Source organism: Mchenga conophoros, linkage group LG17 (assembly GCF_057382185.1).
Source record: "Mchenga conophoros isolate Kocher_MC1m ecotype Shallow Benthic linkage group LG17, M_conophoros_male_GT1.1, whole genome shotgun sequence".
Lineage (NCBI taxonomy): Eukaryota > Metazoa > Chordata > Actinopteri > Cichliformes > Cichlidae > Mchenga > Mchenga conophoros.
Window position 1 is genome coordinate 32588423 of NC_140542.1, and position 25583 is coordinate 32614005.

Below are 25583 nucleotides of genomic sequence, written 5' to 3' on the forward strand. Positions count from 1 at the left end.
CTGTGATTAAAGATTTACTAGGTTTAAAGAAACATTATGATTCAGGAGCTGCTGTCACTTGGAGAAAGAAAACAAACACCAGCCTCCTGTGTTAAAGTCTGATTGACCATTGACCATTAAAGCTCCAAATGTGGGCTCACTGTTTAATGCCTTCCTACGTTGCTGCTGTAAAAATATCTAAGGCTTTATCATTAATTTCAAAACAGTGGGGATGCTGTGTAAGATGTAAATGAAAATAGAATGCACTGATTTGCAAATCCCATTAACCAACAGTTTATTCACAGTATAACACAGAAAACATCAAATATTTAAACTGAGAAATTTCACTATTTATACTAAGGCTGGAAGAGTAAGTAAATTTTGAAAAAGATTAAAAAGATTGAGAGACTCTGAAGACATCTCTATGCAGAGGGGACAAGGCCAGAAATCAGTACTGGATACCTGCAATCTCTGGGGCTTCAGGAAGCCCAGCATTAAAAATATGACATGATTCTGTCCTTTAGATCACTGCATGGGCTCAGGAACACTTCCAGAAATCACTGTTTATTAACACAGGTTAAGCCTCTAGCATGCAAAGAAGAAGCCATATGTGAATGTGATCCAGAAACACTGGCGTCTTCTCTGGGCCAAAGCTCGTTTAAAATGGATTGAAGCAAAGTGGAAAACTCCCCTGTGGTCAGATAATTGAAATTTGAAATTCTTTTTGGAGAACATGAACGCCACATCCTCTGGAGTACAGAAGGACCATCCAGCTCGTAAGCCTGCATCTCTGTTGGTATTGGGGTCCATTAGTGCCTGTGGAATTAACAGCCTGCACATCTACCATTAATTTGAAATGTATATACAGGTTCAAGAGGAACATATGCTCCCAACCATACATGTTTTTCAGGGCAGGCCTCACACATTTTAACAAAGCAATGCTAAACTGCATCCTGGATCAATTACAACAGCATGGCTTCATAGTAGAAGAGTCCGGGTGCTGAATTGGCCTGCCTGCAGTCCAGACTTCTCACCAGCTGAAGCCTTCAAACAAGAATTGGAAAACATTCCTCTCCCAGAATTCCAGCAGCTGGTCTCTTCAGTTCCCAGACTGTCGTTACACAGCAGTAAACATGGCCGTGTCGCAAGTATTTTGTAACGCTGCCATCAAATTCAGTGAATGTGACGAGCCAATACTTTTCCTAAAATGGTATATTTGCTCATTTTTAAACATGTGATGTGTTTTCTGTGTTCTTCTGTGAATCAAAAGCGGCTCTGTAAGATTCCATATTCACGACTTTGTGTTTTCAATGTACATTTCACACAGCCTCCCAGCGGTCTCTGCATTAGGGCTGTTAAGTCGTTTCGGAGGCACTTGTTGGAAAGGCCAACGCTATCAATGGAAAAACAAAAAGGAGGCGCGATAAATGAAGCACTTCAAACTGACAGGGTGGCATCTTTAATCAATGTATTGTTGACAACATAGCATGTTATGTTAGTTAAAATATCATTTGTGCTGGGAGAGAATTTGGAACAATCAACATATACATACAAGTAAAACAACAACAACAGAGAGAGGAAAAAAAAATAGTATCCACAAACACTTTCATTCATTACACGCACACACAGAGCACTCCCACCGGACCACACGCCCACACAAACAGAAGCTAAAAGCTCAACAGTCGCACTGCTAGGTCTGTCAAGCAGTTTTGGATATTCTTCTGTTGGTACAAAAATGATCGTTTTGACAAAAATAATAATTTCATCAAGTGTGGTCGTCTCCCCTAACTTGCCCTCTCCACTTTCAGTCAAACTACTTGTTTTTATGTACAAGTGAGAAGGCAGCATGGCCGCATCAGTTGTAAATAAGGATATTTACCGCTAGATTTCTGGCATATTATTGGTTTTGTTTGTTTTTTTCCTTTGTCATACAAAATAATATCTCTCTGAGGTAAGAACCGAGACAGTATCAAAATAGTAAAATGAAAATTTTACTGAATGTAAAAGGACTACAGGTTCATTACTTGCTGGATGACATGACCTCACGGATAACAGCAGCGGGAAGAAGGAAAAAAACAAAACAAAACAGGAAGATTGAATAACGGTCCGATGTTGTATCAGTGTGTGGTTCGCTCAGCTTGTCTGTGTTTGAGCGCGATGGCTCTGAGCCAGTGGAGAGGAATGGGAGTTGGTGACATCACAGGCGTTATCAAAGTTGGTTACATGGGGGGGGGGGGGGAGCAGGGTCAGTGTCTGTGAGGGAACCTTTAAGAAAGAAAGAAAGAAAGAAAGAAAGAAAGAAAGAAAAAAAAAAAAAAAAAAAGGAGGTCGCTGATGCTCTAATAGCTCCGGTGAGGCTGCTGCGGCTCTGTGGAGCTCCCAGAGGGCGTAGCGTGTGAAGTTATGAATGTGAAGCAGCTGAGTGTCTGAAGAGCGGGAACAAATTACCACCTGGAGGCTTTAAAGTTTAAACAAGACAGCCTACAGCCGGGGCAGCAGCTCTGTGAGAGTGCCTTTGAGCCTGAATTACCAGCAACGCTCACGATTACAGTGTCATGTGATTACGACTAAATCAACCCCGTGGAAGGAATCACAAATGGCAATCCACAAACCCGAGAGCTTCAAATGTAATCCTTTTGGTGGCGCTACGTGAATTATGAGGAGCACCAAAGGATTTATCTCCTGTGGACTGTACTGAGATAAGTCACTCTGGTACTTTCACAACTTGGCGACTGCTATTAAAAAAAAAACAAAAAAAACCGCAACTCTCTTTGTCCTGTGATGTCACCAGCTCCTAGCGCTCTACTAGAAAAATCCCTTCACTCTGAAAAAGGCCAACTCAGGAAATGACACCCACCACAATCTGGCTAAGATGCTCTGAATGGAAAGTTGATCAACTCCGAAAGGCATTAGCAAGCGAAACCCCCATTTACACCAGGGCAATAAATCCAAACCATTCCTCCCCTTCAAAAGTTAAGGCAGTGATACTAAGGGGAAATGCTTCTCTGACCAGCAACTATGCTCCACCGACTACCAATGCATAGCTGGTGCATGTTAGTGTCAGAAAGTACTCTCGCTTTTTTAATTTTTTCATTTATAAACCTCTTGTTTGCCAAAAAGTTAAACTAACTCTCCACTAGACTGTCACAACGTCTCCTTTCAGAATAAAAGGCCGGGAAGAATGTTGTTTTATTCCCACGACAAACAAGCACATTTGCAGAAAAAGGAATAGCACACAGTCGTTTAAAGGAAGAAAACGTCTCTCTCACCCCCCCACACACACACACTCACTCACATTCACACACACAAAGACATCAGAACCAACACCGAACAAACATCTCAGCCAAGGCGCCACATATATGCACGTCATCTTTCAGAAACACATAAGGTTTTTGTCCTCTTCATTCCAGTGAAGACGATTTCTGCAATGTATATTTTTTTCACATCAACTCTTGGTCTGATTAACAGCAAAGAGTGGCCATTCACCATCATGAAGACCTAGTCCAAAAAACCCCACTCGTTAAAGTTCAGTGGGAACCATCTAATCTCTGGGCCTTTTTAATTTCCGATCGATTTAAATGTCTATTACTGAATGATTATTTGAATGTAATCAAACCTGAATCTGAAAAATCAATAAGAATTACAAAGAAAAAAAAAAAGTGATTTATTAAACTCCGTCTTCCTCCATTTGTGATTTTTGTGGTGTGATTTGGATTGTAGATCAAACCTTCATGATGGGAACGCGCTGTGGGCAACATAACAGTAAGTAAATGATCAGATATACCTCCAGAGATGCACCAATAATTTTGTGGTGGGACAGTGGGAGTACTTGACTTAAATATTGGCCTATTGTAATTCGTTTTGTTTATTTATTAATTGTAACTATTAAAAAGCAAGAACTGTGGAGGAAATTAACCTTTCATTACTCGTGCTCCAAGTCCAAGCGTTCATGATTTTTCCTTAAGTCCAAGTGTAATCGGTGCATTGTGATATACCGTGATCGTTTTCTTGCTTCACATAAAAGACAACGCTAAGTAGATTCAGACATGTATTTTTTTTTTCTAAACAGTTCTGTACAGGATACATGGAGAATGTTAACTCGTGTGGGTGTGGCTTCCGCCAGGTTCTTTCTCACTCATCTCAGGTGCATTCGGCACGTGGCCGTCGAAATGCTCATTCAAAAAACCTACAATCATCTCAAGCGCCCTCGCGCGTGTGGCGTCACGGGAAAAGGTCTGTCGCCACGCCTCCTACCAGCAGCCGGACATATTCATTAAGCTGCAATGTAGCCGGCCTATCAGTGCAACGCGCTGGTGATCAACTTAGGGCAGTAGCACAAGGATTTGAATGTTCTAACATCACAATCACAACTTCTCTCACATTTTTTTCTTTTGCTCACAACAACACATTTTCCTTCTGTTCCCGACTCCCACCCCCACCCCCCGACTCTAAAGGGCTTTGTCACTGATCTGAGGCGTTTTTAAAGCTTCCCCACTCGGCTGGAGAACAGAGGGTGAAAATTCAGGAATTTTAAGGAAATCTGGAGTTTATAGGGACATACTGAGGGATTCTCAGGCTTAAAAAGTGGGGTCTATCAACAGTGCACACTACCTCCATTCTCTAGGGTGACAATGGAAGCCTACAGGTGAAAGATTGAAAGGAAAAGGATATTTTTTTGGAGGGTGGGGGGTTTGGATATTATGTGGGGATTAGCAGGACTGCACTCAGTGCAGCAGCTCTTCAAGCTCGCTCTCTTTGAGCTTAGCATTGTCTCTGACTTCGTCAAATGTGTACGTCTTCACAATCTTCCCATTACGAAAGACAGTGTGCAACAGGTCCTGGAGGAAAGAGTAAAGACAAAACAACAAAAAAAGTGAGAACGGCAGTGTTCGTATGAAATCAAATTACATGTGAACAATCAAAACAATTGAGTAAAGAAAAGGGTTTATAATAATAATAATGGATTGGATTTATATAGCGCTTTTCAAGGCACCCAAAGCGCTTTACAATGCCACTATTCATTCACTCTCACCACGTGGTGTGAACTCACCACGCCATACTCCTCCAGATCGCCCTTGCCCTCCTCCAGAGTGACAAAGTCTCCGCTCTGGGTCCGGTGTAGAGACAGACGACCTTTCTTCGACCTCTTGTTGGGATCTGCCACCGGATCCTTGAACACGTTCACCTGAGATACAGCACAAAAAGATCTATGTCACACTGAAACAGAAAGGACATCCCTGAAAAGTCTGCCTGGGATCATGGCTGAATAAATAAAGATTTCCAGAAAGTGCACTTAAACAGCTACAAAGCCACCTAACAAATGTAGACCCATTCACCCGGTCCTCACCCCTAGTCCGTTAGTGACCACGTAGCTGCATTTGAATGAGCAGTTGAGCAGATCTCTGGTCAGTTTCTGCAGCAGAGCCCCTCCGGACCCGAAGGTAATGTTCTCAATGGACCATCTGTGTTGCTTCATTCCCTCCACAATCTGGGAAACAAATACACACAATCAAACCTTGCTGCTGCCTTCAAACTTTGAACAGCTGGCGCCATGTGCCTGTACCTCTTGCAGTGTGTTGATATCCACTCCATCTCCTTGTATGACTCTAATGTAAGGAGGGAGAACCTTGAACCCTTTAGAGTTCTCCTTTGGTGCAAACTTCTTCCCTAGAATCTCCAAAACCTGTAAACAGTCAAAGAAGAGAGGATGGAGGAGGAGGTACAGAGAGGAAAAGTTGAGTTTCCTGGCTGGGTTAAAGACTATAAATGAAAGTAAAGCCGTTTGTGTGACCGCACCTTCAAAACCGTATCGAGCGGGTTTCCTGAGTCTGGTCGAACGACGAGCGGGGCGTCTGCGCTGCGCATCTCGATCAGCGCCCGCAGGTCTTCTCCCCAAATCTTCTCGCAGGCGTTGTAGATGTCGTAGCTGTCGCTGACTATGGACACAGGCACGCTGGGAAACTGCTTGATGATGTGCTCGAAGGCATCTTTTTCATGGTCTTTCCCCCACGCTGTGATGGTACTGCAGAGAGAATGGCAGAGCTATTAAATATACATCTGAAGAAGAGTAGACAGGAAAGACCAAACACAGTGATTGAGTGATAATGTCCCAGAGTGTCCAGAAGAGGGCGCTGCACTCCAGGTTTTAGTCTAAGACGAGCCCAAATATGATCTTACAGGTACTGTACAACAGCTGTGTGTACTTCTGATGCTGGCGTTCTTCTGCATCGCCTAGCATCACCAGTGTAGAGTCAGACAAGGAGAAAAAGGTGATAGAACCCACACAGAGCTCCTGATGAATACATCAAATATTAATGTTAATGCATCACGCACCATGATAATAAGGTAAGGTAAATGGAAAAGTGCAGAAAAACATGAAGATCTGGACTTTAGGCTTATTAGGTCTTGGACAGCAGATGCTTGTAATGATCATGTTGCTTTGTTTTAAGGATTTGGTGCTCTCTCCATTGTGTTGTTCCAGAATCCAACTTGGCCCTGAAGATAATTTTAGTTTAATGCGCTGCAGCTCCTGAGCTTCTTGGCACAACCCCAATACATGAAACGTGTGCAGTGTGCACACACTGCTGGCACTGATTTCTTCAAACTAAGGGTGACACACCTTTTCTCTTAAAAAAAAAATAAAAAATCAACCCTCCCTTTTCCTCTGGAATATCACTGCGACTCCTCCCACCGAGGAGGTAGAAACGAAACCGATTTCAGGAGGGAGGCCATTGCATAACAGTTGCTATAACAACTCCAGCCACTATCCCACAATGCACTGGTATGGGGAAGAAGGGTGCGCTGGTGCAGCAGTAACAGCGCTGGTGGCCAGTAGGAAGCTGCTGTGTGTGCGCGCATGAGAGCGAAACAGAAAGGGAGAGGTGTCTGTAAGCAGGATAAATGGAGAGAGATGTGCGCCGGGGCAGCAGCCAATCAAAACTCTCACTTCCAGCTAATCACAGCACCATTCACCGAATGAAATAGACGAACCAGATAATGACTGCGAGGGTGACCAAGCACAAGTCAGGAGAGAAAATTAACACCATCATGAGCCAAATGTTGAATAAATATTCACTCTGGCTGACAAACATCTCTACATCAACAGCTTTGGCACATAATTAGGTGTTATTTGAAGAGAGTTTCCTTCTCTGTGGATGAAAAGCTGGATTTCAGAGCGGGCTCTTGGCCAAACTGTGCACCATTTCATCAAAAGCAGCAATACAGATGAAGACAGCTGAGATTTTCCAAGAGAACAGGTGAATGTGTGGCCTAAATGCAGATAATTAAAACTGTGTGCAGTAATTTAGCAACCTGCATGAGCTGCTTAAAGTTTGTGTAAATCTTGGGAGTCCCTTGAAAGCAGTGTTTCTCAGACACCCGTCATTACATGGAGTCTGGAAGTAAATCTCTAAACTGTGCGGTCGTATCTGCAATAAAACACAGCTCAGAACGGTACACTGCACAGACAAATATTCCATCTCTAAGCAGGAACATAAAGTCCTTTACAGATTAACACTAAATAAATAAGGCCAGTAAAGTAAAGCGTGTGTGTACCTGTGCTCGGCAGCGGGCACTGAGAAGCCTGGCACAGGGTCCTTGGTGCCATAGTACTTCTTAATGACTCCGATGCCAGCGACCGTGTCTGTGCCCTTGAAGTTGACCAGATGGGCGGAGGCTCCTATGCCAGCAGTCTGTGAATAAAGAGGATAGGGTGGGGGTTAGGGACCTTGAAGTGCTGTAAACAACCTTAAAGTGGAAATAATGTTTCCCCTTATTTTCTCATTTATAGATTTGCAATTGCAGATGCTCTTTGATGGCTTTGAGCAGAGAAGCCCCGCCCACCTCCTGTTCAAACCTTGCGTTTGCAAGGGAGAGCAAAATGTGGACTAGACCAAGTCTTAATTTTCTTTGTTTTTGAAATCTCTGATGAGCTTTATTGTCCTTGTCCTTAAATTAACCAGATTTAAATCCTTTAGCTTTCTCCATACCTCTTGTGAGGACACGCCTCTGTAGCCGAAGTCATGTAGTTTATACTCCAGCCCCTCCAAATTCCCCGAAGTCTCTAAGAGGTACTTGGCAAGGATCTTCTTTTGCTCTCTAGAGTTGGTCGCCACAGTGATGGGATACCAGATCTGAACCAGGATGGTCTGACGGAGAAAGAAAGGAGAGTTCAGTTCACTTTACTGGATATTTATAAATTGTTCAGGGTGTCATTATGCTCTAAGTTTTTCCATGTGCATTTATTATAGCAAACAAGCAGGTTATCGGACTAAATATTCATAACAGTTAATGGTAAGCAAAAAAGAAAAAAGCAAGCATAGTCAAGTTTTTTTTTCCCCTGCAGGCAACAGACCGGTGAATGTCTGGCCCAATTCTTCTGCTTTCCCAATATTTAAATGGTACTAAAACCCCAAACTAACAGGCTCAGAGGGATCACAGCGGCCTGCTCATTCACCAAAGACAAACTCTGGGAAAAGCACATTCCTTGTTGCTTCATGTCAACTCTGGACCACAGTCAATGACTTTAATATGAAAACAAGTGGCTTATCTGTACTCTCCACCACCTGGGAAATTTTAGGAATACATAGTTCCTGCAGTCTGAAGCATAGAGCGTGATTCTGTGAAGATCTGCCAGTCAGTGTTTTGCCCTCGCTTTCTAAAGCTCTCCTCCTTGTAAATTCAAAATCCATTTTGTCAAAGCAATCATCAGATTTAAGCTGCGGTAAGAACAGATGATGCAGAAAAAGTTTGATAGAAAGAGAAACCTGTGGAATATGGTGACAAGAGGATTATGAACAAGAGCGCTAAACTAACACTATGTAACCGCTTACTGCGATTTAAACATTTCATGTTAGGAATGACAACCAAGTACTATGCTATGTAGGCTGAACCTTATTAACAGCAGATAAACACACCAAGCAAGACTAAAACTCTAAATATAACTAAGGCTATAAAAATTCTCTGTTTACCTAGCTCACACTCTTTGTGCCTCCTAACACTATGCGGTGTGTTTCTACCTTATAACACTGAGCAGGTCACATGCATCCCCAGCCTAATTATAATTCCATAATATGGACTCATGTGACTGCCAAAGAAAGTCCAAAGTCCATGTGTACGCACACAGACATGCATTTGTAAGGCTATCTCTGCGAGGACATTCACTGACATTTAGCCCCCGACCCTGTCCTTTAATGCTAATGCCAGCCTTAACCTTTAAAACGAGTCTCAGCACTTAAATAGCTCTTGTAGGGGTTTCAGGAAGACCAAAATATCCCCACTCTCCACCTCTGGAACGCATGTCTTCATAGAGGTACACATAAAGCTTGAGCTGTAAATTTCTTACAATAAAACAAAAACGCGCATGTGCGTGTTTGTTTCCTTGTCCGCAAACTCCTCCTCGACTATAAGCAGTTGAGCAACCAAACTTTGCACAGGCCACTGAAAGTTCTTATTTATATCACACATTATCATGTCCTTTTGTTGCCTAGAAGGAACAGGTTAAAATGACCCACTGGTAGCATTTATGCACTAATAACACTGTTTAAAAGAACTGTATCATTTTTTTATTTCACAACAGTAACATCTAATTTATATCTTAGAAAAGTTGAGTTACGCATGGGATTTTATGATGTCAAGATGACATTGTGTTGCATGGCAACAGGCTTAATCACCCTGTTTTGAGCCTTTATACACATATTATACCTTATAAAAGCATCTTATGTCATTTTTATCTACAAAAGCCAAATGATACACACCTAGCGGGGTGCTAAAATGCCTGTTTTTAATCATACAAACGCCATCTTTTTTCAGTGTGATTAAGAGTATCGGTTTGCCAGCTGCACAAACAGATCAAACAACACTGTAGCATGGGCATGTAGTAGTTATAACCAATTCTACATTTGTGTGGTAAAAGATTAAGTACAGTGTAAGCATTGTTACACTGCAATTTTTCTATCATTGTCAGGCGACAGTTTGTAAAGGATACCTGCTGCCACGGTAAAATGGAGGGGCAGTAAGAGCAACACTAAGAAGGAATGCACACCCTACACACAACAACAACACAACTACTCTGTCAATGTCCCAGAACAAAATGGACGGCGATAAGGAACCACAGAGCGGGATGAGAATGGGGAAGGCAATGGCAAAAAATAAATAAATAAAAAGGACAAGAAAGCAATAGAGAAGAAAGGGGAAAAATGATGTGACAAAGAAGAAAATGAGAAAATCGAAACAAGAAGGGACAGCAAGAGTGAAAGGGAAAGAGATAAATAGAGTATGACCTAGTGACGCAGCTCAAGGACACCAGTCTGTGGCTAATTTTACTTCACAGCCATGAAGAACGACCCCCATGTGTGTCTGTTTATGTGTGTATTTAAATCAACCAGAGAAACTTACCAAGTGTGTGTATAAATGGGTTTGTGGACGTGTCGTCACAGTGCTCTTGGCTGTAGGTGACCTCCAAGTACTATGCCATTACAGAGTCGAGAGTGCGCGCGTCACATAATAGCTCCAAACGCAGACCACTTTCAGGATACATTAGACTTTCTGAACATACTAATATGCTGGTAAGTGTGTGCATATAGATTATAAAAAGGTTTTTTGCATCAACAGACAAACAAAAGAATGCCGTTTCTGATTAATCACGGCGTGATTCATTTGTAGGAGCAGTCAAACGTGATATTTATGAACTGGTTTGACATGGTGAAAAAAAAACCAGCACGAGACACGACAGCAGCCAGAAGAACAGAAAGTGAAAGTGAAGTGCAAGAAAGTGCTTGTTCCGCCGAGTCATTGAGGACAGCCTGTTCATGCAGCATTAAGTTCATGATAATCCTGATCTCAGAGTCACACTGTGGATCAGCTCAGTGTAAAAATGCAGTACTCAAACTACCAGAATAAAGTCACTCAAATCTACTTAACTTTCTCTGGAATTTTATGTGAATTATTTGTGAAACCTACAGTATGGTTACAAGACATTTGCTAAATATGCTTATTTGTTAGATGGAAATAGTGACATCATTCGTCTGTGTAGTAAAAAATAAAACTAAAGCTAATTAGATCATCGTAGAACAAATAGTAGAATCAGGAAAAGCACAGGTAGTCTGGCTGTGAACAAAGGTAAAATATGACATCATTACAAGACAAAATCAAATATGATATAATCTCAAAAAACTAGATCTTCCCTGCTATTTAAAAGCTTCTTCACTGACTTTGGGAAAGTCGATGACCTGCTAACATTAGCTAATGAACGGAGTCCGCAAATCAACAAGCTTTCACCGCCAACAAACACTGAACAGAAAGACAAGATAGCATTTTGCCAGAAACAACTTTAGCCAGGGAGTAAGCTAAGATGATCTAGCCAGCTGCTACATTTGCAAACTAGCAATACTGCTATTAGCTATACGATAACTAATATTAGGTTACGTTTTTATACAATGAATCTCATCTAATCAGATGAGTGACAAACACTGGGAAAACTACAGCAGTGGGGTATTCAACACCTACAGGCGCCATGCTTTACTTCTGAGGGTCACAACAGCCCCCTCCCAATCATCTTTTTTAGTAGCAAAAAATAATCTAATCCAAAAAAAACCTAGCAATAGCTTGCTAGCCACCTAGCTATAACTAGGGCTAACCAATAACTAACTTCATCAGCTTTTTGAAAATCTCCATCCTGTATTTAGTGTTGACTCAACACCACAGGCACAAATTTTGGTGACCGTTTAGTTACGTATAAGCGATGTACATAAACGTAATCAGAGAATATAACTTGAAATATAAAAATTAAATACAATTACCATTTTTTACAAACATAATAGCAGCATATGTGACGATGTCTGTGCAAAGATTAGTTGAAATTAGTCGAACCCGTTGAAGAGGAGATGGGTTAGATACAGACATATATTCATATATGCACTACAATCAATACAGTAAGACAACAAATCAATAATTTCCACATTAATGCCCCAAGGCTAACTTTAGCTTTCTTGCTAACAATACTACTAGATAAAATACTAAGTGACCATAGTTCCATGATACTAAGTCATGAAGCAAAAAGTCATGTTCATTTTGGACAGCAATAAATTCTGTAAATATACAAAGCAATAATACTCAAAAGTGATGCAGGCCTGGCTATCCAGCTAGCTCTAACTGAACTAGACACCATATATCTGACACTGGTAGATTTGTTTTGAAGATATAAATAATCACATTAACAGTATATGCTCAGGTTATTCTGTTGATGTGCAGCATATCAGTTCATGGCAGTCTTGTATAGTCTCGAGTGGAGCCAGCTCCTCACCCTGACCTTTAAATAAAAGGGATCATGCATTATGTTGTAGTTAAGGAGTTTAAAATGGGCTGGTAGGTGGCTTTTGCATGCCTTTTACGGAGCCACCAAAGTGGTATCAATATTTTCACCGTGCTCTCAACAAAGAAGCGATTAAGTGTATTTTTCAGAACCACTGAGCTGTTTCAGTCTGCAGCATACAAAACTCAATTTACACTTCTTTTTTTGGCGTCAAAGAAGTGTAAGTGTACAACAATGACCATATGAGCCTATTACTACTACATTCTTTGACTACTCAATGAAATCTCTACACTATACTTTTGCTGCAGTTGTAACACAAGTATGTCTCCAAGTGGGTATTAAGCTATGAACTATGGCAGAATTGCAACTCAGTGAGATTTAAGAAATCATGAAGTGTCACAGGGCATGCTGCCAAACTAAATTGTTTATGGCTTTTATAAAACTATTACCTCTCTATTGTAATAAATGGGACCTAAACGTTGCTAATGTCTTCCTTCTTCTATTAATTATCAAATAACCATTAAATGGTATCGCTAAGCCTAGGAATGTAGTTTTAGTAGCAATGTGATGAGCACATAAAACATTTCACTGCTATTTGAGGGCACAGGGGTATGAAATTTACGAGGGCTTTTAACTTGATAGAGCTCTTCCAGTAGTTACACTGTGAAGGGGTTCTCCTGTGATTTAGCATTACACTGAAAAGCAACAGAACCCCACAAGACAGATTTAAACAACAGTCAAAATTCTGTTTTTTTGTTATAGATTACACATAAAAAGTACACCTCAAATCCATAAATGAATAAAACATGTCATGTCAGGGCCCTCTCAGATCCCACCCTGACCCGTGTCCATGAACCAAACGTACCTCCACCCAGTTAGTGAGCCAGTAGCATTCGGGGTCTGTGCTCTCCACTGTGAACAAAACATTGCCTCGAGGAATGACACTCCCCTCTGGCACCGCCTTGATTTCAATGGGCAGGTGTCCGTTGTATTTCTGTAAACACAAAGAAATGCACACAAATATATAAGGTTACCAGCATCACCTTCCTGAATATATTAACAGATTTATATCTAAGCTATAGCAAAAGATTTTCAGAGGTAAGCCATTTACTTGGAGGGAAAAGTAAATTAAAGGGAAGTATTATGTTCATTTCCATAGTTTTAAATTGTCGATTAGATTTGCATATTTCAGTTTAAATAGAACAAACAAACAAAAAAGAAAAAAAAAACCCAACAAATTCCATCGAGGACATAACAGTAAGGTACACATTTCTATCAGAAAAAACAAAAGCAAAAAAACTGTACTTTTGGTTGCCTGAGGTTGTGCTGTACTTGGCTCAGCACTATATTTTAATTGCAGTTAGAGTGGAATCTTTAAAGTAGGTTCTTACTATTTTTGTTTATTTGTTAGTAGACTTTAGACTTTTCTTTGCGTCTGTTAAACCTAACATCTTCTACACACAAATAATACATTATCCAGTGAAATGAACCATGTATTAATATTACAAACACAGAAGATTAAAATGTTTGTTTCCTAGCAACAACGTTAACGATATTATTTTATTATTAGCCGTAGCCACTACTTTGACTAACTAATAATTGCTAATAGTTAGATGGCTAAGGTAAACATATACCATTCAAATTAACTAATGTTGTTGAAACTGATGCTTTACTGACCCCTCAGAATTCCTCATATAGTGCTGCTAGTGAGGGGGAGGGGCTGAGTGTGTGTTCCTGTTGGTCTGGTACTGTGATATGTGTCAAACGGAGGAGGCCATGACAGTTTTGTGTCTGTACTGCTGCAAACGAGCATCTGATAGTGGCATCCTTTTTAGTAATGATTTTTTAAACAATCAGTTTTTAATTATAAAAAAAAAAAAAATTAAAAAAAAAAAAATTGCCTTAAAACAGTTTTCTAGCAACACACCAAATCTCCTGGTGACCTCTAGCTTCTCTGATGCGCGACACATCAACACCACAGCGTTTCATGTGGTAACATTACGATGTGCTTGTTTACATGTACACACAATTTTTTCCTTAATAAACCATTTCCTGAAACACTCTGTATTGTTTAGGAAACCTGTCTACAAATATACCTATAAAAATGTATCATATAGGAAAAAAGACAAAAATCTTTCAGTAATCTCTTACCTCCAAAATATAAGTCCACCCCTTCTCATTAAAAACATCATCCTGGAAGTGTTCCCTGTAGACCTCCTTCGCCTCTTGAATCTTCTCTGGAGTCACTACTTTTCCTGGAGAGCAGGAAGTAGGTGGGGAATAAAGGAGGAAGCGGGAGACAGTACAGACAAAGAGGTTGGTGAAACAAACACCGCAGCACTGGTGTGCTTCTCTACTGTCCACCACGATAATCAAGTTTGAAGCTGCTGAGAAGGCATCTTTGTTTGGAAAACATGTGACACAAACTACATCCTTGTCTCATTTCAAGTCTGACTAGTTTCTAGTTCATGGAAACTATGAAACACAGCATACCACAGATGGGAAAGGATCTCTAAGGGGATACTGTGGTTTATTAGGAAATGCAAAACAAAGGTCTGAGAAATAAAAAAAAGTGTTACATGTGTGTGCAATCATTTTTATCGATATTTATAAAATCATGAAGTGTAAGTGGAGCTAGCTGCTTTCTTTTGTTTCTAGATTTTATACTAAGCTACTTTAATGTAACCCTCTTTCAACAATGCATTATCGGGTTAAATTCTCTGAATGGTGAGGTTTTCTTGTAGCTTTGGGTAAACAGAGGGTCTGTTTTTTTTTTAACTTTCACTTGCTCATGAAATCAATTCTGTTAGAGGATCGAGGATGCATCGCTGGTAGATGGCCTAATCGCTGTGCTCCGAGCGATGCTCTGCCGAGCCAGTTTTTCTCCCTCAGACAGCGAAAGAGCAGCTGTGCTTTTGTCCTCTCCGTCTCTGTTCTCTGTTATCCGTTGCACTCTCTCCACACCTCTGTTACCACACCATGAAATCCGCTTAACAGACATGAGGGAGATTCTTTCGACACTCTCTCTTGCCCTCTCTTTTGCCTCTCAGGACGTGAGCGTCAGCGTTAATCATCTTGAGTTAATTAGGGCATAAAGTGTTTTGGGCTTATTTCAGGCTGGTCTTGTTTTCTCATTTCTTTCCCAACCTGGATTCTTTTGTGGTATGTTTGTTTTGTACGGCCTAATCAATGTGAAGCAGCACGCTGCAGCCTTGCTGTTTTTCGAATGAATAAAAGAACTGTTGCTCCAGGACTCGATAGAAACCACCTGCCCTGCTGAAGTGTCCTTCAGCAAAGCAATGACTTTGAAAAGCCTTAGGCACACTGCTCTGCAACTTTCCCTGTATGCTGACCTTGCCCTGTAGAGGGAAGGCCAAAACAATAGAGTGCTCCCACAGGGACCAATCAAGTACTATAAAAGGCCCTCCAAAGTCTGGATGTCGACTTTTTCAGCTACACTTACCGTAATTGTCGGGCTATAAGCCGCTACTTTTTGCACAAGCTTTGAACCCTGCGGCTTTTAGTCAGGTGCGGCTTTTCTATGGATTGTCCATGATTTTTGTCATATCGTAAGACGATTTGTTTTGTTTGTTCCGCTGTTGTACGGCACTACGTTGCCTGGCGGAAGGATTGGGGTTCAAGAGTGGTATGTTAGTCACATGTCCGTCCGGCTGGACTGCTGCATGATGGAGAGGAGGACTCCGACACTGACAATGAGGATTTCTTTGGTTTTGAAAGTGACAACGAAGGAGAGAAGCGGAGAGTGGATGACGAAGCCATCCTGAGCCTGTTTGTATCCGACACTGGAGAAGAGGACTTTGGTGGTTTTAGTGCGCAGGAGGAAGAGAAAGATGGTGGTGAATGAGTGACTTTTCTTCTTGTTAAAGCTGTGTCACTGCACCTGAGCCTAAAAGGTAGTCCGAATCTATTTTTCTGGTGTGCTGTAGGTTACTGTTATGTACTACATGTGCAAATATGTACCCATAACTTGTTTTTCAAAATATTAATAAAAGGGGTGTCTCCAAACAGCCATCTCTTTCCTGACAATTCCCTTTGTGCATATTCTCTTACATATGATAAGTCAACATTGAAACACCTGCGGCTTTTGGTCAGGTGCGGCTAATGTATGTACAAAACAGGATTTTCCCCTGATTTTAGCTTGTGCGGCTAATATTCAGGTGCGCTTTGTAGTCCGGGAAATACGGTAATTTTTTTTTATTAACCAGTAAAAATCTTTCGCCTGACTAGAGACTGAGGCTTGCTGGACCACAGCAAAATAGCGGTTGTGTAAACTGCATTCACAGCACTAGAACCATAACATCATGTGCACAGCTTGCTTCCATGTCTTGGTTGTGTGATTTAAGTATTGAACTGTTACCCTTATTTAATTTAAGTGGACTGGAAGCACTTCTATTTACGCAAATATCACAACGCGGTGGCTGCATGTGACCAGACTCCCTCCCATCTGTGTTTATTTGCCATTGAGAAGCTTGGACTTAGTTGCAAGGTCATGTTGACTTGTTTAGTCTGGCTACAGAGCTTTTACTTAAACAAAAGGCAAACTTACCTTTTAGATATTTGTGCAGGATGTACTGTAGGCCATAAAAGACAGTTTTGTCATATTTGACTTTTCTGTTTTTGCTGGGGTCTGTCCTCTTCTCGCGGCACTCGAAGTAAGAGTACACTTTACTCGTGTTGGGGGGGTACTGTTTATAATGCGTTACCTGCCAAAACAGAGCACAAGACAAATTAGACTGGCCATAAACAATGACTAACCAGTTTAACCGGGTTAGGAGAAAACTAAAACAAGAGCAGTCTGATACCGCATACCTCTGCCACAGCTGAAAATTCCCTAGACACCATGCATGAATAAATTTCTGGATCCAGGAACACTAAGACAACATCTCCAATTTATCTTATTTCAGTCTGAAATACATTGGTGAAGGTGTACTCACTTCTAAGTTGAGTCAAACCCCATCCAAACGTGATCACTAACTACTTTATTTTTTATTTAGTATGCATGTGTTAACATGCCACCTAGAGCTGGGCGATAGAACGATAACGATATGTATCGCGATATAACTTTTACTCGATAGAGAAATTAAGCTATCGCGATAGACCTCGCCGCTCTTGTCCTCTTAAAAAAAAGAAAAAAAAAAAAAAGAAAAAAGGTCAGCCGATCCAAATTCAGTAGCGCAGAGCTGAACCAATCACAGCCGCAGCGTCACGTCGCGTGACTTGCTACGTACAGCACAAGTGCCAAGCCGCACGTGTGTTTGTTTGGGAAGCAGCCAGCGCATAATGGAGGAAATGAGTGTGCCGACTAGAAAAATCAACCGAGCGTGACCGAAGAGAAAACCGATGATGGTTCCAATGCCGGAGAGATTGTCGAACGGAAGAGCCATAGAAATTCCGTAGTTTGAAGGTATTTCGGCTATTTCAAGTCTGACAAAAAACAGAGTAGCGTGCACTGTAAATTGTGCCGAAAGCAAGTCTGGAAATACAATAAACTGGTGCATGCGTCACACTGTGCGCCACGTTATTGTTTCGGTGAAATGAATTTCTACAATACTGTTACTGTTAATTATACTCTCTGCAGTGTTTAAATGCTTACATATACACACAGTTACTGTCCCTCCACACTTACGACTCGGTTCTGCTTCTATGCCGCAGCTTTGTTTACTTTTTCCCACCGAGGCTTCTAGACTTCTGATTGGCCAACATTTCTGCACGGTTAGGAATCTAGCGCCACCTGCTGCTTTGGCATGTTCATAGCAGCGTTTTCCTTCATTTCTGCCTTTACGTGTGAACGGGATTATTTTTTAAAACGAAAAAGGAAAATCTCCGTTTTCAAAAATACCCGTGTACGTGTGGACGTAGCCTCAGTCTCTGACTGGAAGCGCTAATTCGTCATTCGGCTTTTGTCAGACTAAAGTAACTGTTAAAACTGTTTGAAAAGCTAAGCTATACAACAAGGAGAGATTGAGAATTTCCTTTTAGTTCTCAGTTTATTTGATATTGACAAAAGTTAGTCAGTTTTGTCTGTTCTTCTGTAAAACAAACTAAGATTTATTTTTAGAATTAATATTTTGTTTCTAAGTGGAATTGACAATTTAGTCTGTTTCATTTGTTCTATTTTGAAACTTAAACGCTTTAGCGGCTGCCTTTTGTGTAGTTTGCAATATTTGCCTTTATTTATCTGAAAAAGTCTCATGTTCCTTAAGTACATCTACCCTGTTGAACTTATTATGGGAAATAAATATTTAAAAACAAGCTGCTGATTATTTCACATTTTACTTGTGAGCAACGGCACATTTAAATCTTACAAATATAGTTATTTGGCTTATATCGTGATAGATATCGTTATCGCCTGAAATGAAAAAAACATATCGTGATATGAAAAAATCTCATATCGCCCAGCTCTAATGCCACCAGTGCAAAATGACTCATCTAGATTTTATCATTAGTGTCAAGAGGCAATGGGCCTGTAGTGTAGCCCAGTTTCACAATGTATCTTGTACATTTTGCACTGTACAATACTGCACAAGCCCACCATTCGAAGGAACTGATTTTATCTCAATGTGTTTTAAGATTGTGCAAAATATTTAGTGTACAGGGAATTTGGACCAACGCATAATGACCAACACCCTGCTTGATTTCAGGGCGTCGATGGGATTTCAAAGGAAAATTGCAGCATTTTCAAACTGAAAAAAAAAACAACTTATCTTCCACAGAAATGAAGAAATCCCATAGAATCAATAACTTCTTACCAAATAAACACATTTTCACAACTTATCTGATTGCATGAAACATTTCAGTTCGTAAAAGTGTTTCAATGTCATGCATTAAAAAAAAAAATTACATTCAGGGAGAAAGAAGTCGAATTTGTCTCTCACACATACACATTTTCTCTATAAAACAGTTGTTTGGAGCTTTATGTGCACTTCTAGTGAAAATTGAATCCCCAGTGTCTGCAATCAAGTCAACAGCTTAAGGCAAGTCCAGACATGTTTCAATAACAGACTCTACTATCATACCCATATGATACAGTCTCACAAAAAGGAGACGATACATAGTCAGTGGTAGCCATCAGTCATTAATTAAATCCCTAAATGAGCTAATGGATTTCTAGAGTGCACTAAAGGTTTAACTCCTACCAGCAACGCTCCTACCACAACTGAAGTGCACTTACATTTAGAAATTATATTCCTGCCTCATCATGTGTCACATGAGAACCTAATGTGTACACAGTCAAAGTACAAGTCACAGTACAAGCAAGAGTCATTTATTATTGTTAGACATTAGACTCTGATCAAACATACCTAGAGACTGGCTGGTGATCGCCTTGGTAAACACTAGTCACCAAGGAAAAATAAGTACTCAATGACCAGTTGGCGAGTTGTTGCTATGAAACTGATTGCTAAGGCCCAGTCACAAAAACTCATAGACAGTGCAGACTCAGTGGTAGCCTTCAGTTGCTAGGGAAAGTTTGATTGCTGACAGGTTGGCAAGTGGTTGCAGTCTGCTTTCGCTAGGATGTGAAATTGATTCACAAAGGAGTTTACAGCGCTGCAAAAAAAAAAAAAAAAAAAAACACCTTGCGATGGTTTTGGTCACTAACAGCTTGCGTGCAGTTTGTACGCTGACTTTCCTGAAAACACTAACTACTTGATAAGCATTACTGAAACTCTAAAAGAATGTTCTCCATTTCCAGTTTGACTCCCACTTTTTCCAAGTTTGGTGGTTCTTTATCTTGATCATTAATATGCAAAGGGTCATGACCACGACCAAACAACATCTGGCAACAGATGCCAGGTGAGACTGAAGAAGTCACTTGGATGAGTGACGAAACATTTTTCCCAGAAAACGCTACGTCCAGATGAACAGAATCAACTTTTGGAGATCTGGCAACACAGAAGAGCTAATTCGTCAGGCCAGGACTCTACAATCTATTCACACCTACAGGCCAGTGGCCACTCTTTCAGTGATGAGGATGTACACATCCTGGACAGGGAGGAACGCTGGTTTGACCGCGGAGTCAAGGAGGCCATTTACGTGAAAAGAGAAAGGCTATCTCTGAACATCTTTCGCCATCTTACAACGCCGTGATTGCAGCCATTCCCCAACTCTCTGTGAATGATACTCGTGGCTATTGATCAGTGGTTGTTGATCAATGGTCATGACAATATCCATATAAAAGGTCAAGAACTGACCTCACAGCCCATTGTTCATTCATTGGGCTAGTTTCAGTCAATATGCTAATACACTCTTTAAAAGTTTGGGGAAACCTGCAGTCAGCTGAGACTGAAGATGTCACTCGGACAAAATGTTTCTCCCACTGAAAACGCTACATCCAGAAGAAGAGAATCAACTTTTCGGGCGTTCCTTACCCGGATTACTCCGCATGCATCAAGACATTAAATATACAGTAAGATACAAAACTACTTGACACCCACATTGAGTATAGATGAGATAAATGTCAACGAACCACTCAGTTACTCTGACCCCCATATGTGTCCTTTCCTCTGGGCTTTCGAGGACTCAAAATAGAGTCAAGACACTTAACATGACACTGAGTGCAACCACGTGTGTACATATTCATTGGCACCCACTGTATACACACACAAACACACAACCAATGCTTTAGAATGGCAAAACTAATCAGAGTTTCAAAGCACGAGCAGTACGTCCAATATTATTAAATGTCAGCAGAGGACACGCATGAATATTTGATTATAAAACATCCATCTATTGTAACATGAACCTAATTACGACAAACAAGACCAACAACTGAGTTACACAATTCAGTTTTACAGTAACAGTATCAGTAATGGAAGGAGGTGCATGTAGTGGTAAAACCACAGAGTGCCATCACTTATCAGTACCTCTTAACTCTAAGGAGATGTTTGTTAAGTAAATCTTACTATTTTCATATATGAATAACTGGTAAGCAGGCTCTAGGTTCATAAATTTGAGGATATGATATTTTGAGTACTCATTATACAATGACAAGCTCATTCAGTCTGGGTTTTGTACTGAAAAAACTGATCAGACACAAACGCAACTGAAGTAAGGTTTGGGGTTTGTTATCTGCTTCCTCTTTTTCCTTCCTTCCTCCTTTAAAACTCTGATGATACTGAGCTAACTGAGGGTGCAATGATTCCAGGATAATTAAAATCAAAAACACCAAACATATACACTGACGCTTATCGACTATGACAGCGCAGAAAGTTAATGCAATGTCAGTAATTTTCTCACACACAAGTTGCCATCTATAAACATCAAGTAATTCCTCCTTTGCTCTTTCGAGAGACTGGGAAGGAGATGATGAAGGCAGCCTTGTGAAAACGCTTGGACGTTTCACAAAAGTTCCTTAAATCTATTACCACAACCTTTTCCATCATCACCACGCGTGAAATGCAGTACATGCAGGGCACTGTCCCATTACCTGAAGTTAAGAGTTCAATTCAAAGACAAATAATGGAACAACACATACTGACAGTTCAGTTAGTCTGGTTCCAAAGATAAAATCCAACTCTGCAACACTGGGCTTGATCACCTCTCCGTAGTGGCACGTGAAACAGTTCTCTGTTGAAGTGGCTTTTCAGCTTGCAGCCAGTTTTCAAAGACGCAAACAACACATGCAGTTGGTCTGTCCAATCAAGACACGCTGGAGAACCAGGTGAAAGGTATCAAGAATTCTGATTAGGAAATATGAAGCAGGAAGTGCCGGGTTAAGCCGGACAGTAGGACCCGAACTTTCAAAATAAGAGCAAGGGGATGCATTAAAAAAAGAAGAAAGAAGTGCTAAAATGAAACCCCAGATACTTTAATGTAAGACCCTGGATCCCTGCTTACTTTCTCACCACCATTCACTCTGGATTTAAGGGTCAGAAGAGTGTAATATGCAAATGTGGTCACATGGTGACAAACTAATGTGGCTTTTCTTTAAAAATCTGTGCTAATAATAGAACACAATATAACTCCTCCCTGTCAAACAAGCAGAGATTTTTTGAATGCATGCTTCCAGACAATAGGCCGGCGTGCCTTTGGGACAGAGAGTTTGCTTTTGAATTCAAGCACACAAAACACAAAGGTGCTCAGGTGGAGTTTGTTTTTATGTCCTGTGTGTGCCTTCAGTTGTTCTGAGAGACCAGCGAGCATTTCTTTGAATTAACCTTTCCCTTTGGTCATGCACGGCCAAGCTACACATACAAGGTAAAGCTGGGTGACAGGTGTTGCAACACAAGTAAAACTTGCCTGCGCTGCAGTGAGGAGACATTTATCTGTACTGTCATTTGTCAGGCATTTGCTGCTTCTCCCTGGGCTTTAACTATCACTACTTGACTGAAAACACGACTTCTAACACAATGCTGTGCTTTACTTTGAGCACACTTTGTTGCTACCTAACAAAACCATCTGTAGCCTTCTTCTATTTTATATTATGCAGCTCTTTGTGAGCTTTCTTAAGTTACAAGGAAAAACTGTTTTCTGTGAATGAAAATGTGTGTCAGCTGTATTCTGATATTTGACATTGTGGTGAAGCGGAGCAGAAAATGCTGGGTCTTTGTTTGAAATCTACTTTTTGTTTTCTAATAACTTGAATAAAGTCGGGTCAATGAAATATGAGCTCTGTGGGAGGATTTAATGGACTTTATGTAATTGTTGCATCAGGAAATATCCGATACTCTAGACTGAGTTTCCCTGTAGATGTCTCATAAAGGGGTTAACTACATATGCCCTTTATTAAGGTAGTCAATCCAGATACTTTAGACTTAGTTTAAAATGAAAGGAGGTGCCAGAAAGCTAAGACTTTATAGAAACCACTCAACATGAAACTGCCACCTCTTCCAAAGGGATGTTTCTGCTCATAAAAAACAAAACAAAAACACCCACACTATATAATATACATATACATCCACTTAACACCAGTCAGCAGTGGTGCTGGCTGTTCATCAATAATCCCAATCGATCAATACTTCTAGAATCAGGTATACGTTTACTTTCATTTTTTTCTATAGTGAAAGTTAAACTGTAATGAAACAATGAAATGAAACCAAAACCACTCATTTGGATGAAATGAAAGGTAAGGTGTGACTGTGCATTACACACCGACGGGAGATTTTGCAGGTATTTAAGTGAAGAGTTTGTTTTTTATTTCCTTAGTAAAAAAAAATTATGATATGGCAATGCAGCTGATATATATGGGTACAGAACATGAAATATTGAAGTATAACTGAACAGCACACTTAAGAGATGTTGTAGGCAAATTAAACCACACTAACATTAGTGATAACACAATGAAACACAATGAAAGTACATCCATGTACACATACATTTAAGATGTTAGTTTGTATCATTAGACTACATTACCAAGTTTTTTTTCATTCATTCAGCTGGTGTACAGCTCAGTCTGAGCCTAGGTTTTAGTCGAGGTACTTGGGCTTCCTGCCTCTGCTGGTAGCCCCATACTCCCCTCTCCTGTCATTTCTGACTTTCTTTCCTATCATCAGCATCACCGAATTGCTGAATGGTGTCATGTGGCAGTTGACCTGGCAGCCGTCCAGGCAACCACTTGCTACGTGAGCTTAAACAATACTCTAAGATCATTTGTCCTCTGTTTATATTGCTGGTTATCAGCGGGTTGTTTCTTGTCGTTAGCCAGTGTATAAACACTTACAACCCTTACCCACTGCCAAACATCTTAAACCCGCTTTGAAAGTCTAGCTGCCTTGTGATTCCTTTTTAACTTTCGTTTTCTCGTAAGTTATGAATTGCATTATGAGTGGTGCGAGCTAGCCCTATAGCGGCTAACACGACGTCGAGCTAGTGTGACTGAGCTTTTGCCCATGTGCAGTTCATACAGCACTTGCTAGCTAGGGGCTAATACTAGCTTTTTTTTAAATATCAATACCCTTCATCTCTCTCTTGCGCTCCCTATGCGCTAGCTAGCTAACTCAGCTAGCTGCGGACCATTATGACTAGCAATCCGAGGGGGGGACTGGTATGGTAATAGCGATCTTACATGAAATCTAGGGGGAAAAAGGATGCCTGCATTGTGAATGTGGTACACCGTCTCTGTTGTACCAGCCCTCTTCTCCCTCCCCCAACTAATTTGGCCTGCGGTGAACCGATGGATACCGGCCACACAGAACAGTGTGATGGCCTTGGGACTGATGATGAAACCACCTTGACTTTGTCAATTTTCACTCTTAACGACTCTCCCTTCACCTAATGCCTCGTTCGCCCGAGACCATCACGGGTACCGTACCTTGTATGAATCGGTCGCTAGCAATATGTTGAAGTCGGTGTCTCTGTGCTCCATCTTTTCCCTCCTTGGTTGTGAGTCGCAGCTGTCAGTAGGTTGTGTTACGCGCCGTGCTGCCGGAGACTCTCCAGCCTTGTGTGTAGCCTGGAAGGGGCATAGAGAACGGGCGGGGGAAGGGGCGGGGACTCGGGGGCGGGCGCATACGTCACACCGAAACTCCGACGTTCGTCGTGTATATCCGGAATCACTCGGCTATATTGCGCGTTGGGCGCTCTTACATGCAGTTCTCAAGCTGAGCAGATGAGGGCAGTATTGGCCATCAAATACAGCTCCAACATAAGCTTTTGGACCTGCACCGTTGCTTGATTTATTGATTGATTTATTGTAGGAATTCGAGTAAATCTTAATTAAAGACCCTGCACGTCAAAATATTTTAATTCATTCACCCAGTGTACAGAACATCACATACTAGGTTCTTTCACCTGTAAGAATAGTAATGGTGAAAGTTGTCTCACCTTCAACAGGTGAAAGTAAAAAGGCAGGTCAATGTTGGATAGTGACGAAAACCATGCACATTTAACGTGAAGAAGCAAAAGTGAGTGAAAACACCTAGAGTACCTCTGTAGTGATGTGGAAATCACAACAGCACATTAACTGTACACAGAAGTCTGGTTTCAGAAGATGATTGATTTATTCCCCTTATTAAAGATAAGATAAGATAAGATAAGATAAGATAAGATAAGATAAGATAAGATAGAACTTTATTAATCCCTCGGGTGGGTTCCTCTGGGAAATTCGACTTCCAAAAAAAGCACAGCAACGACCAAAGTTACAGTTACAGAACTGTTATATATATATATATATATACACACACACACACATATATAAATACAGAGACAAATATAAATAAAATATACAAAGGGGATAAATAGAATAAATAGGAATAAAAAATAAAAAATACAAGTGAATTGCACATTTCAAGTATTGAGTCTATTGCACTGTTGACTATTTACAAAAAGTATTGCA

General features: G+C 40.8%; 1 protein-coding gene across 1 annotated transcript; it reads right to left on the reverse strand.

Annotated features, from left to right (window-relative positions):
- Positions 1 to 1422: 1422 nt before the first annotated feature.
- On the reverse strand, positions 1423 to 24710 carry nampt1 (nicotinamide phosphoribosyltransferase 1). Its single transcript, XM_085251835.1, has 11 exons — positions 24561 to 24710; positions 16857 to 17013; positions 14441 to 14544; positions 13155 to 13283; positions 7968 to 8126; positions 7534 to 7670; positions 5776 to 6001; positions 5543 to 5662; positions 5327 to 5467; positions 5030 to 5164; positions 1423 to 4817 (listed from the first exon to the last, which is right to left on the reverse strand). Exons 1-11 carry the CDS (start codon positions 24612 to 24614, stop codon positions 4704 to 4706), a joined length of 1476 nt encoding a protein of 491 aa, XP_085107961.1. The 5' UTR covers positions 24615 to 24710; the 3' UTR covers positions 1423 to 4703.
- Between the last annotated feature and the right edge of the window lie 873 nt (positions 24711 to 25583).